Raw genomic sequence first — 12,339 nt, forward strand, 5'->3', positions numbered from 1 at the left:
CTCTCCACAACCTAATGATCTGTTCCAAGTCCCTTGCCTTAAATATGCCAATTTTGGTAATATTGAGTGAGCAACAAAGTTTAAGAGGAGATAAATGTTTCTAATAATAATGATAATGTTGGTATTTGTTAAGCGCTTACTATGTGCCGAGCACTGTTCTAAGCGCTGGGGTAGACACAGGGGAATCAGGTTGTCCCACATGGGGCTCACAGTCTTAATCCCCATTTTACAGATGAGGTAACTGAGGCACCGAGAAGTTAAGTGACTTGCCCAAAGTCACACAGCCGACAAGCGGCCGAGCCGGGATTTGAACCCATGACCTCTGACTCCAAAGCCCATGCTCTTTCCACTGAGCCACGCTGCTTCTCTGGAAGAAGATGGGGATGCCTTCATTCGGGAGTTTAACCCGAGAAATATTTGGGGAGCATTAGGCGCCAGGGAAACGATATGTTTGAAAGAAACATCAGGATAATCAGCAGGATGGTACTGCTACATGAATAGATCAAATCAATCATATTTACTACGCGCTTATCGTGTGCAGAGCACTGTACTAAGCACTTGGGAGAGTACAAGAGTTGGTAGACATGATCCCCGCCTGCAACGAGCTTACAGTCTCCCCAAAGAAGTCTGAGAAATTACCCCAGCATCCAGCCAGGACTGTAAGCTCTTTGAGGGCATGTATCAGGTCTACCAACTCTATTATATTCTCCCAAGCACATAGTATAGCGCTCTGCACACAGTGAGCTCTCAATATAATTAACTGAACCAATTCCCCTCTAGACCGATGGGTATCAATGTATCAGGGCCTTAGATTCTATAACTTTTCTCAGGTCCAACTCAGCACAGAACTTGGCACCTAGCAAGGGTTTAATAGATGCCATTATTAAGTCCTTTCTCATAGCTAATCTGCATCCTTAATTAGCAGGGTGGTCCTGCTAAATGAATAGGTCAAATCATATTTATCAAACGCAGATCATTTAGGAGAGTACAGTCTAATAGGGTCAGTAGACACAATAAATCACTGTCCACAACGAGCTTAAAGCCTACCTGAAAAAGGCTGAGAAATCCCCCCAGCATCCAGTCAGTAAACTCCTCGAGTACATGGATCATGTCTATCAACTCTATTAAGCTCTGCTCAGCACTCAGTATAGTGTTCTGCCCACAGTAAGCGCTCAATATTGATCAACTGACTGAACCAATGCCCCTCTAGCCCGATGGGTATCAACGTATCAGGGCCTCAGATTCCTTGACTTGCCTCAGCCCCATCTCGGCCCAGAACTTGGCACCTAGTTTAATAGATACCTTTATCAAGTCCTTCCTCGTAACTAATCTGCATCCTTCCTGCCGTGACTTTAGTCTATTGCTTTCTTCTCTGGGAGGAAAAGATGGAAATTCCTAAAGAGAGAAACATGATCAGAAGCCCGCGTGGAGGAAGAGAGTCGAGATGCTAGCGGAGGTACCCTGCCCACCCATTGCCTATCTGTAAGCGGATTGGTGGGAGAGAGCCAGGGAAAGGGGGTTAGGGTAACTAAAGCCTGGTCTGGGGACCCCATGGCCCCCCACCCTTCTTTCAAAGGTATTTATTGTGCGCTTACTGTGTGCAAAGCACACCCTTGGCAAGGGGATGGTGAGGAGGTGCCCAAAAAGTGTCTGTTTTCATCTAAGACACGCTACCGTCTGACCATATTCCCTGACAGCCTCAGGCTAGTCAGACAAGAGACCTGCACGGTCAATCAGTGGCATTTATTGAGCACCTACTGTGTACTAAGCGCTTGGGAGAGTACAATATAACAGAGTTGGTAGACACGATCCCTGCCGGCAACGAGCTTACGGTCCAGTTCCGCCACAGCCTGGACTCTCGCAACGGGAGAGGGATTCCTAGCCCGGACTGTGCTTTGGCCGGCTTCTGGCCACATCGAAGAGGCCAGTGGCGAAGGGACCTGTGGTAACACAAGGCATCGATCCCTGCCCGACCATCTCTGGATTTCGGCTCCACCCTTCCTCGTGGCCTAGGCTTCGGTTTACAACACACCCTGGTCCTAACAGCAACTGAGGGACCGAGCCCACGGGGGCATTGGAGCTGAGAAATGAACGGAGGAGACCCCACCTAGACCTGAACTCTCCTCACCTGCCTCTGCTAAGTCTCTGCCTCCACCGGAGAGAGGCTCGGATCGCCGAAGCAGTAGTGGGAGACGCCCTGCGGAAGAGGCCGCAGCAGCGACGCGCCGATGAAGAAGGGGTGGCAAGAGGAAGGAGAAAATGGAGAGACAAAACCCAGAGCCTCCCAGGATGTAGTCCGAGACCGGACAGAATGGACTGGGCGTGAGATGAAACCCGGGAGAGCCTCCCGCCAGTGTCCCCAAGTAGGGGTTTTACAAACAGCGTGTTTTAAGACACCTTCTTCATGGGGCAGTAGGTTTATCAGGGAGGGTTTATGGCGCTGAACAGGGCTAGGTGGCAATTTAATGGGCTTTGCTTCCGTCTGTACTCTGCAACACAGGCACTGTGCTTTCCAGAGGAGAGGATGCAGCTGATGAAGCTGCCAAGAAGCTCCTTTCCACCCAAACAGCCACAACCCTGTTTTGTATTTTTGTTTCTTTTTAATGGCATGTGGTAAGCGTTTAACTACGTGCCAGGCACCTGTGACCATTGCTAGGATAGATACAAGTGGATCAGGTTGGACGCAGTCCATGTCCCACGTGGGGCTCACAGTTTTAATCCCCATTTTACAGATGAGGTACAAGAAGTGAAGTGGCTTGCCCAAAGGTCATGCAGACAGGTGCTATCATTATTATAATTATTGAATTCTAATCAGGTCCTATCTCCCTGGCTCCTGCTCTATCCACTAGGCTATGCTGCTTCTCAAGCTTGAACCCTGGTTCAAACTCTTGGAATTAGATTATGAGCCCCATGTGGGGAGGGGCTGTGGTATGACTTGATTATCTTGTATCTACCCCACGCTTAGTACAGTGCTTAGCACAGAGTGAGCGTTTAACAAATGCCACCGATTATCATTATATCCCTATGTGTCAACGGTTTTAGTCAAATGTATTTACTGGGCGCTTACTGTGTGCAGAGCACTCTACCAAGCACTTGGGAGAGTACAATAAAACAATATAAGACGAAATAACAGATATTCTCTGCCCACAATGAGCTTACAGTCTGGAGGAGGAGATGGAAATTAATATAAATTAAATAAAATGACAGATAGGGACCTAAGTTCTGTGTCGCTGGGAAGGGGGTGAATAAAGGAAGCAAGTCAGGGCGATGCAGTAGGGAGTGGGAGACGAGGAAAGGAGGGCTTAGTCAGGGAAGGCCTCTTGGAGGAGATGTGCCCTTAATAAGACTTTTGAAGTGAGGGGAGAGTCACTGTCTGTTGGATATGAGGAGGGAGGACATTCCAGGCCAGTAGCAGGATGTGGGTGAGTGGTTGGAGGCGAGATGAAAGAGACCGAGGTACAGTGAGAAGGTGAACATTAGAGGAGTGAAGTGTGCAGGCTGAGTTGTAATAGGAGAGTAGTGAGGTAAGGTAGGAGGGGGCAAGGTGATTGAGGGCTTTAAAGTTATTGAGCACCTGCTCTGTGCAAAGCAAAAATAATAAATGTTGGTATTTGTTAAGCGCTTATTATAATAATGTTGGTATTTGTTAAGCGCTTACTATGTGCGGAGCACTGTTCTAAGCGCTGGGGTAGACACAGGGGAATCAATTTGTCCCACGTGGGGCTCACAGTCTTAATCCCCATTTTACAGATGAGGTAACTGAGGCCCAGAGAAGTTAAGTGACTTGCCCACAGTCACACAGCTGCCAAGTGGCAGAGCCGGGATTTGAACCCATGACCTCTGACTCCAAAGCCCATGCTCTTTCCACTGAGCCACGCTGCTTCTCTGGATTAGAACCCAGGTCCCTTCTGTCGCCCAGACCCGTGCTCTCTCCAGTAGATCACGCTGCCCCTCAGGTCGGATACCATGAGCCCCTTACGGAATGGCATCCGGTCTGATTACATCGCATCCATCCTAGTGCTCAGCACAGAGTGCTTTACGCATACCACAATTAACGATCACTATTGAGGTCGCAGAACGGATTTTTTCTTTTGTAAATCTGGCAGTGTTTCTCGGAAGCTCGCGACGTTACCCGCGAACTCTTCTGAGTCTCATCTGCAGAGCGGGGGCCTGGTCCCGGACAAGGAATCGATGGCCAAGAGGCAAGGCGATCGTCAGGCCGGGCTGGGTCTGAATGTCGACTCCCCCCGGGCTCTCTCGCCCCTCTCTGCCATCTGTCGCTCCCCCGCCCCCCGGGATGGTTCTTGTTCAAATCACGCCAATGCTCGGCGGCCTTGCTTTCTCTCTCCCCCAACCTAGGGAAGAGGCAATGAGCTCATGGCCTCTCTGTCGATCACCAGGCTTCCCGCGCCTGAGCGACCGACTCCGGATCCCCGTGGTCTACAGGTTCCCAGCCCCCCTCCCCCAGGCTCCGCAACCTGGAGGGGTCCCATCTGCTCCTCAGTGCAGCTAATAATAATAACAATGATGAAAATGCCCGGTAGAGTCCAACAAGATGGTGGCCAGGAGCCAGAACCTCCCGCTGAGCTACTCCGGGGGAACGGCTAGAGGAAGGGCCCATCTTTTCCCCTGAGATTCACTCCCCAATCTGGTCTGCTGGGGTCTCAATCTGTCAGCTCCAGGAGGGCTACGGAGCCATCTGTAGGGACCAGACCGACGGCTGCTCGGAGTAGACCCGAGAGGGAACTATTGCTTTTCTTCGGCCACGGTGTCCAAGCATTTCTACAGTGGAAAGCCTTGAAAACCAACCCTTGTGGCTTTTTCCAATTCAGGCATTTTAATTACTACTACTAATAATAATAATGGCATTTGTTAAGCGCTTACTAAGTGCCAGGAACTGTACTCTGAAATTAGAGTTCGAACAGTGCTCTGCACATGGTAAGCGCTTAACAAATACCGACATTATTATTACCACGCGCGGGGGTGGGTGGGGGGAGTACGAGCAAACCGGGCAGGACACTGTCCCTGTCCCACATGGGGCTCCCGGTCTTAATCCCCATTTTACAGATGAGATGACTTTTTAATCCAGTGGAAAAAAAATCACAGGTTTCGTCAATCTTATCTTCATAGCGGAGGGACTTTAGGGTCTCGGGAGGAGCAATAAGAATAGGCCTGGAAGAAAGGTAGATGTAGGAATGAACACCAGAGTTTTGACGCCGAGAATGGGTGTTTAGACTCCTCCAGCATCTTCCCAAAAGCGACCCTTTGTTTAGAGATCGGTTATTAGTTTGGGGGATCTTTTGAGCAAGTCGGCCTGCTACACAGTAAAACAGAGAGTTGAAGCAGCGTGGCTCAGTGGAAAGAGCCCGGGCTTGGGATTCAGAGGTCATGGGTTCGAATTCCGGCTCTGCCACTTATCAGCTGTGTGACTGCGGGCAAGAAACTTCACTTCTCTGGGCCTTAGCGACCTCATCTGTAAAATGGGGATTAACCGTGAGCCCCACGTGGGACAACCTGATGACCCCGTATCTCCCCCAGCACTTAGAACAGTGCTCTGCACATAGTAAGCGCTTAACAAATACCAACATTATTATTATTTACCGTGCTGAGAAGCAGTGTAGCCTAGTGGAAAGAGCATGGGTCTGGGAGTCAGAGGACCTGGATTCTCATCCCAGCTCCACCACTTTTCTGCTGTGTGACCCTGGGCGAGTCACCTCACTTCTCGGTGCCTCAGTTCCCTCACATACAAAATGGGGATTCAATACCTGTGCTCCCCTCTACTCTAACTTCTCTGGGCCTCAGTTCCCTCATCTGTAAAATGGGAATGAAGACGGTGAGCCCCACATGGGTCAACCGGATCACCTCGAATCCCTCCAGCGCTTAGAACAGTGCTTTGCACATAGTAAGCGCTTAACAAATACCACCATTATTATCATTACTCAGACTGTGAGCCCTGTAATTTATACATTACAATGATAAAAGCACTGCAGGGACCCTGTGGGTTGAGACTAAGAGGCTGAGGGAGCCATCTGAAAGGCAGTGCGGCTCCAAACGCTTTATAATGAGAATGTTGGTCTCCTAAGAGTACTCCCTTTTGGGAAGGAACAGTACAGATCCTTTCAAATTTCAAAGAACTCACAGCCCCACAGATGGAAATCCCATTGTCAATTCCTTATTTGCATGACATTATTATTACTATGACTTTACATCTGTATGGAGAAACCCTAGTCTCCCAGCAGGGGTGGGGAAGAGGGAGGGAGAGAGAGAGAAAAAGAGAAAGAGAGCGGGGGATTAGGGGGAGGAGGAAGTTTCAGGAGAACTTTGGTGGAAATCAAAAGCCTTCTCTAAGTAAAATTTCTGCCTTCCACTCCCTTGCCCCAACCCCCCTCAGACTTTAGCCGCATTATCTTTACAACTTTTTCTTGGTCCGGGGGAGGGAGCGGGAAATAATCGAGCAAGAAGACACATAGTTAGCCAGTTTAAGGGAAATGGGAGGCAAGCAATGGCTGAACGGTATTGCCCCAGCAAACTGAATTCACATTCCCTGCTCACCTGACATTAAAAATGTCCACACCCAGGGTCATGCCCGCACAAAACCCCTGCAGCAATGAAAAGCACAGGTTTCATCAATCTAATCTTCAAAGCAGAGGGCCCTTACCGTCCAGGAGGAGCAGAAAGAGAAGGGCTGGAAAGAGAAGGGCAAAGGGCAGAGATCTCTGCCTTCCAACAACAATTATGATATTTGTTAAGCGCTTACTATATGCCCGAGCACTGTCCTAAGCGCCCCTGGAGACAGACGTACAGCTATAATAATAATAATGCCATCCAAAGAAGGAATTGATAATGAAATTTCCAACTGGGGGGGCAGTGAGCTCTTTGAAATTTGAAAGGATCTGCATTATTTCTTCAGAAAAGGGGGAACTCTTAAGCGACCAACATTTTCATTATAACCTTTCCTTCCTTCCTAGGCTTTCCCCTAACGCCCCCGGCACACGCTGACGAGCTGGGAAAACAGCCAACGTTTTGCTTAACCTAAAATCCGCCAAAGCTGGAAATCCATCTTCCTCAAAAGCCGCAGAGTTCATGTGCGGCAAGGCACAGAACACTAAAATCAGACACCTGCGTGCCTTGTACCTCAGTTTCCCTCTGGTAAAGGTCTCCTTCCCTAGTCCCAGTGGGATTCAATCATTTCAAGGAGGCCTACGTTCTTCTGAAAAGCCCACCGGAACCCACAATGTCCCTCTATTCTTTTTTTTTTTAAAAAAAAAACAACGAAAAATCCAATAATCAATCATTATGGCCAACATTCACACTAGGTTAGGTGCTGTCCAACGGAAAATTACGCACAGAAGACTTTCGCTCCCTTTGAAGGGCTCGGAATGACTTCTTGCCTTGCTCCAAGGTAATCCATTCAATCGTATTTATTGGGCGCTTACTGGGTGCGGAGCACTGTACTAAGCGCTTGGGAGAGTACAACCCAGGATTAAGCAGACACATCCAGGCCCAAAGGTGTGTTCTACGGCACCTCCACCTGCCTTTTGATTTTGCATCCAGCACTTCCTATTCAGGCAGCTAACTGCCCGACCAGGACAAATAATTCGATCCACCCCAGAAGCCAAACGTGGGCTCAATCAATCAATCAATCAATCCTATTTATTAAGCCCTCACTGGGTGCAGAGCACTGTACTAAGCGCTTGGGAGAGAAACAGCGTGGCTTAATGGACAGAGCCCGGGTTTGGGAGTCGGAGGTCGTGGGTTCTAATCCCAACTCGGCCACTTGTCTGCTGCGTGACCTTGGGCAAGCCACTTGACTTCTCTGCGCCTCAGTGACCTCATCTGGAAAATGGGGATGAAGACTGTGAGGCCCACGTGGGACAAGCTGAGGACCTTGTATCTCCCCCAGCGCTTAGAACAGTGCTGGGCACCTAGCAAGCGCATAACAAATACCATCGTTATTATTATTACAAGGTAGAGCAGGGAATGTCACTGTTGATTGTTGCGCTTTTCCAAGCGCTTAGTACAGTGCTCTGCACACAGAATTTATCAGGGAGTGGCTTTCACTAGAGAAGCACAGTGGACAGACAAGCACAGGCCCCTGCTTGGGAGTCGTGGGTTCTAATCCAGGCTCCGTCACCTGTCTGCTGTGTGACCTTGGGCAAGTCACTTCGCTTCTCTGCGCCTCAGTTCCCTCATCTGGAAAATGGGGATTGAGGCTGTGAGTCCCAGGTGGGACAAAGGATGTGTCCACCTCGATTTGCTTGGATCCATCCTGGTGCTTAGTACAGTCCCTGGCGCATAGTAAGCGCTTAATGAATACCATTATTATCATTATTATTTTTCCAATAATTTTTGAGGAAAATTAGGGATTGGGCTGCGTGTCCATGCTTCCCTGCTTTCCAGGGGCAAAAAAAACCCCCCAAATATCAGCCTGGCATCTCTAGGGCGGCAACTCCAGGTGGCCTTTCTCGAATCCCAACCAGGCTGAATCGCACAGATCTCCCGGCCGAGCGCTGGCCAGGGCGGCCAATCGTTCATTCGATCGTAGTTAATAATGTTGGTATTTGTTAAGCGCTTACTATGTGCAGAGCACTGTTCTAAGCACTGGGGTAGATACAGGGTAATCGGGTTGTCCCACGTGAAGCTCACAGTCAATCCCCATTTTACAGAGGAGGTAACTGAGGCACAGAAGTGGAGTGACTTGCCCACAGTCACACAGCTGCCAAGGAGAAGCAGCGTGGCTCAGTGGAAAGAGCACGGGCTTTGGAGTCAGGGCTCATGAGTTCGAATCCCAGCTCTGCCACTTGTCGGCTGTGTGACTGTGGGCGAGTCACTTCACTTCTCTGTGCCTCAGTTCCCTCATCTGTAAAATGGGGATGAAGACCGGGAGCCCCACGTGGGACAACCTGATTCCCCTATGTCTACCCCAGCGCTTAGAACAGTGCTCGGCACATAGTAAGCGCTTAACAAATACCAACATTATTAAGTGGCAGAGCGGGGATTCGAACCCACGACCTCTGACTCCCAAGCCCGTGCTCTTTCCTCGGAGCTACGCTGCTTCTCTTATTGAGCACTTACTGTGTGCAGAACACTGTACTAGGCGCGTGGGAGACTACAATATAATAAGCAGACACATTCCTTGCCCCCAAGGAACCTGCGGTCATTCATTCATTCGAGCGTAGTTTCTGGGCGCTTACTGTGTGCAGGACACTGTACTAGGCGCTTGGGAGGCTACAACTGAATAAGAATAAGCAGACACATTCCCTGCCCACAATAATAATAATAATGTTGGTATTTGTTAAGCACTTACTATGTGCCAAGCGCTGTTCTGAGCGCTGGGGGAGATACAGGGGAATCAGGTCGTCCCACGTGAGGCTCACAGTTTATCCCCCATTTTACAGATGAGGTAACTGAGGCACAGAGGAGTGAGGTGACTTGCCCACAGTCACACAGCTGACGAGTGGCAGAGCTGGCATTCGAACTCACGACCTCTGACTCCCAAGCCCGGCCTCTTTCCACTGAGCCACGCTGCTTCTCTGTAAACAAGGAGTTTACAGTCATTCATTCAACCCTAGGTACTGAGCGCTCCCTGTGTGCAGGATACTCCACTATTCAGCGCTCACTGTGTGCAGGACACTGTACTAGGCGCTTGGGAGGCTACAATAGAAGAAGCAGACACATTCCCTGCCCACAAGAAGTTTAGAGTCTGTTCTGTTGCCGACTTGTTCATCCCAAGCGCTTAGTACAGTGCTCTGCACATAGTAAGCGCTCAATAAAATACTATTGAATGAATCATTCAACCCTGGTTATCGAGCGCTCACCGTGTGCGGGACACTGTACTAGGCGCTTGGGAGGCTACAATAGAAGAAGCAGACACATTCCCTGCCCACATGGCATCTACAGTCATTCGTTCAACTGTAGTTATTGAGCGCTCACTGTGCAGGACACTGTACTAGGCGCTTGGGAGGCTACAATAGAATAAGCAGACACATTCCCTGCCCACAAGCTTACCTTTATTCAACCCTAGTTATCGAGCGCTCACTGTGTGCGGGACACTGTACTAGGCGCTCGGGAGGCTACAATAGAAGAAGCAGACACATTCCCTGCCCACAAGCTTACATTTATTCAACCCTAGTTATTGAGCGCTCAGTGTGTTCAAGACTCTGTACTGGGCGCTTGGGAGGCTACCATAGAAGAAGCAGACACATTCCCTGCCCACAAGGAGCTTACGGTCATTCATTCATGGTATTGTAGTTATTGAGCGCTTACTGTGTGCTGAACACTGTACTAAGCGCTTGGACAGTACAATTCATGAAGAAAGAGAGACGATCCCTGCCCAACAACGGGCTCACAGTGTAGACGTGGGGGAGACAGCAAAACTTTGGTCCAGTTCCGGCCACCACACGACTTGTTTTTATTTTGTTCTCTTTGGCTTTGCCGTCTGTCTCCCCCGTTTAGACTGTGAGCCCGTCGTTGGGCAGGGATGGTCTCTATCTGTTGCCCGACTGTCCATTCCGAGCGCTCAGTACAGTGCTCTGCACCTGTAAACCTATCAATGGGCAGGGATGGTCTCTATCTGTTGCCCGACTGTCCATTCCGAGCGCTCAGTCCAGTGCTCTGCACCGAGTAAAATATAGAGAAGCAGCGTGGCTCAGTGGAAAGAGCCCGGGCTTGGGAGTCAGAGGTCATGAGTTCGAATCCCAGCTCTGCCACTTGTCGGCTGTGTGACTGTGGGCGAGTCACTTCACTTCTCTGTGCCTCAGTTCCCTCATCTGTAAAATGGGGATGAAGACTGGGAGCCCCCACGTGGGACAACCTGATGACCTTGTATCTCCCCCAGCGCTTAGAACAGTGCTCGGCACATAGTAAGCGCTTAACAAATACCAACATTATTATTATTATTATTATCAATAAATACGACTGAATGCGTGCACGCAGTAAGCGCTCAGTAAATACGTTTAGACTGTGAGCCCGTCGTTGGGCAGGGATGGTCTCTGTTGCCCGACTGTCCATTCCGAGCGCTCAGTACAGTGCTCTGCACCTGTAAACCTATCAATGGGCAGGGATGGTCTCTATCTGCTGCCCGACTGTCCATTCCGAGCGCTCAGTCCAGTGCTCTGCACCTCGTAAGCGCTCAATAAATACGACTGAATGCGTGCACGTAGTAAGCGCTCAATAAATACGTTTAGACTGTGAACTCGTCGTTGGGCAGGGATGGTCTCTGTTGCCCGACTGTCCATTCCGAGCGCTCAGTCCAGTGCTCTGCACCTCGTAAGCGCTCAATAAATACGAATGAATGCGTGCACGTAGTAAGCGCTCAATAAATCCGTTTAGACTGGGAGCCCGTCGTTGGGCAGGGATGGACTCCGGTGCCCGATCTGTCCATTCCGAGCGCTCAGTCCAGTGCTCTGCACCTCGTAAGCGCTCAATAAATACGAATGAATGCGTGCACGTAGTAAGCGCTCAATAAATCCGTTTAGACCGGGAGCCCGTCGTTGGGCAGGGACGGTCTCTCATCCGCTGCCCGATTGCCTCTGTTAAACACGTACTCGGTGCAGAGCGCTGTTCTAAGCGCTGCGGGAGACCCAGGGAGACCCATTTTCCAGATGAGGTCACTGAGGCCCCGGGGGCAGTGACTCGCCCACAGCTGCCCAGCGGCGGAGGCGGGATTCGAACCCCTGACCTGGGGCTCTTTCCACGGAGCCCACGCCGCTTCTCCATCCCGAAGCGCTCGGGGCAGTGCTCTGCACCTCGCAGGCGCTCCATAAAGACCAGAGAATGGCTGAACGAGAAGGCGGAGGCTGCTGGTGGGGGGCGGCGAAGACACTCACCCAGAAGAGCGTGGAGTAGGTGATGAGTGTGAATTTGAGGCAGAGGTAGGAGAAGCGATCGCAGAGCCACACTTCGCCCGAAGCCCGTCGGGGCATCCTCGGCTCGGCTCGGCTCGGCTCGGCTCGGCTCGGCTCGGCTCGGCTCGGCTCGGCTCGGCTCGGATCCGACCAAACCGCAGCCGCGCAGCCCCGCCGGGGCAAGTAGCCCATCCGGGGACCAATCGCGGCCCGGGGGCGGGGGCTGTCTGGGAGCAGGCGGCCAATCAGGGACCGAGCCGGACCCGGGGGGCGGGGCCGGCGCGGAGAGGGGCGGGCGCACTCAGCCTATCAGGGACCGAGCCGGATAGGGGGCGGGGCCGGCGCGGAGAGGGGCGGGGCTCTGTGGGGGTGGGTGGGGCAGGCGGCCAATCAGGGACCGAGCTCCACCGGGGGGCGGGGCTAACGCAGCGCGGGACCCATGGAGGGGCAGGCAGCCAATCAGGGAGCAATAAGGACCCGGGGGGCGTGGCCA

General features: G+C 51.2%; 1 protein-coding gene across 2 annotated transcripts in view; it reads right to left on the minus strand.

Moving 5' to 3' along the window:
- The window catches only part of TSPAN15 (tetraspanin 15), a 79,826-nt gene extending 67,867 nt beyond the window's left edge, over positions 1–11,959 (minus strand). For both annotated transcript variants that reach the window (XM_029059202.1, XM_029059201.1), the window contains exon 1: positions 11,829–11,959. In XM_029059202.1, coding sequence (XP_028915035.1) covers positions 11,829–11,924 — 96 coding nt within the window. In that variant the 5' untranslated portion in view covers positions 11,925–11,959. The remainder of the gene's footprint in view (positions 1–11,828) is intronic.
- Between the last annotated feature and the right edge of the window lie 380 nt (positions 11,960–12,339).

Source organism: Ornithorhynchus anatinus, chromosome 3, assembly GCF_004115215.2.
Source record: "Ornithorhynchus anatinus isolate Pmale09 chromosome 3, mOrnAna1.pri.v4, whole genome shotgun sequence".
NCBI classification, from domain to species: Eukaryota; Metazoa; Chordata; class Mammalia; order Monotremata; family Ornithorhynchidae; genus Ornithorhynchus; species Ornithorhynchus anatinus.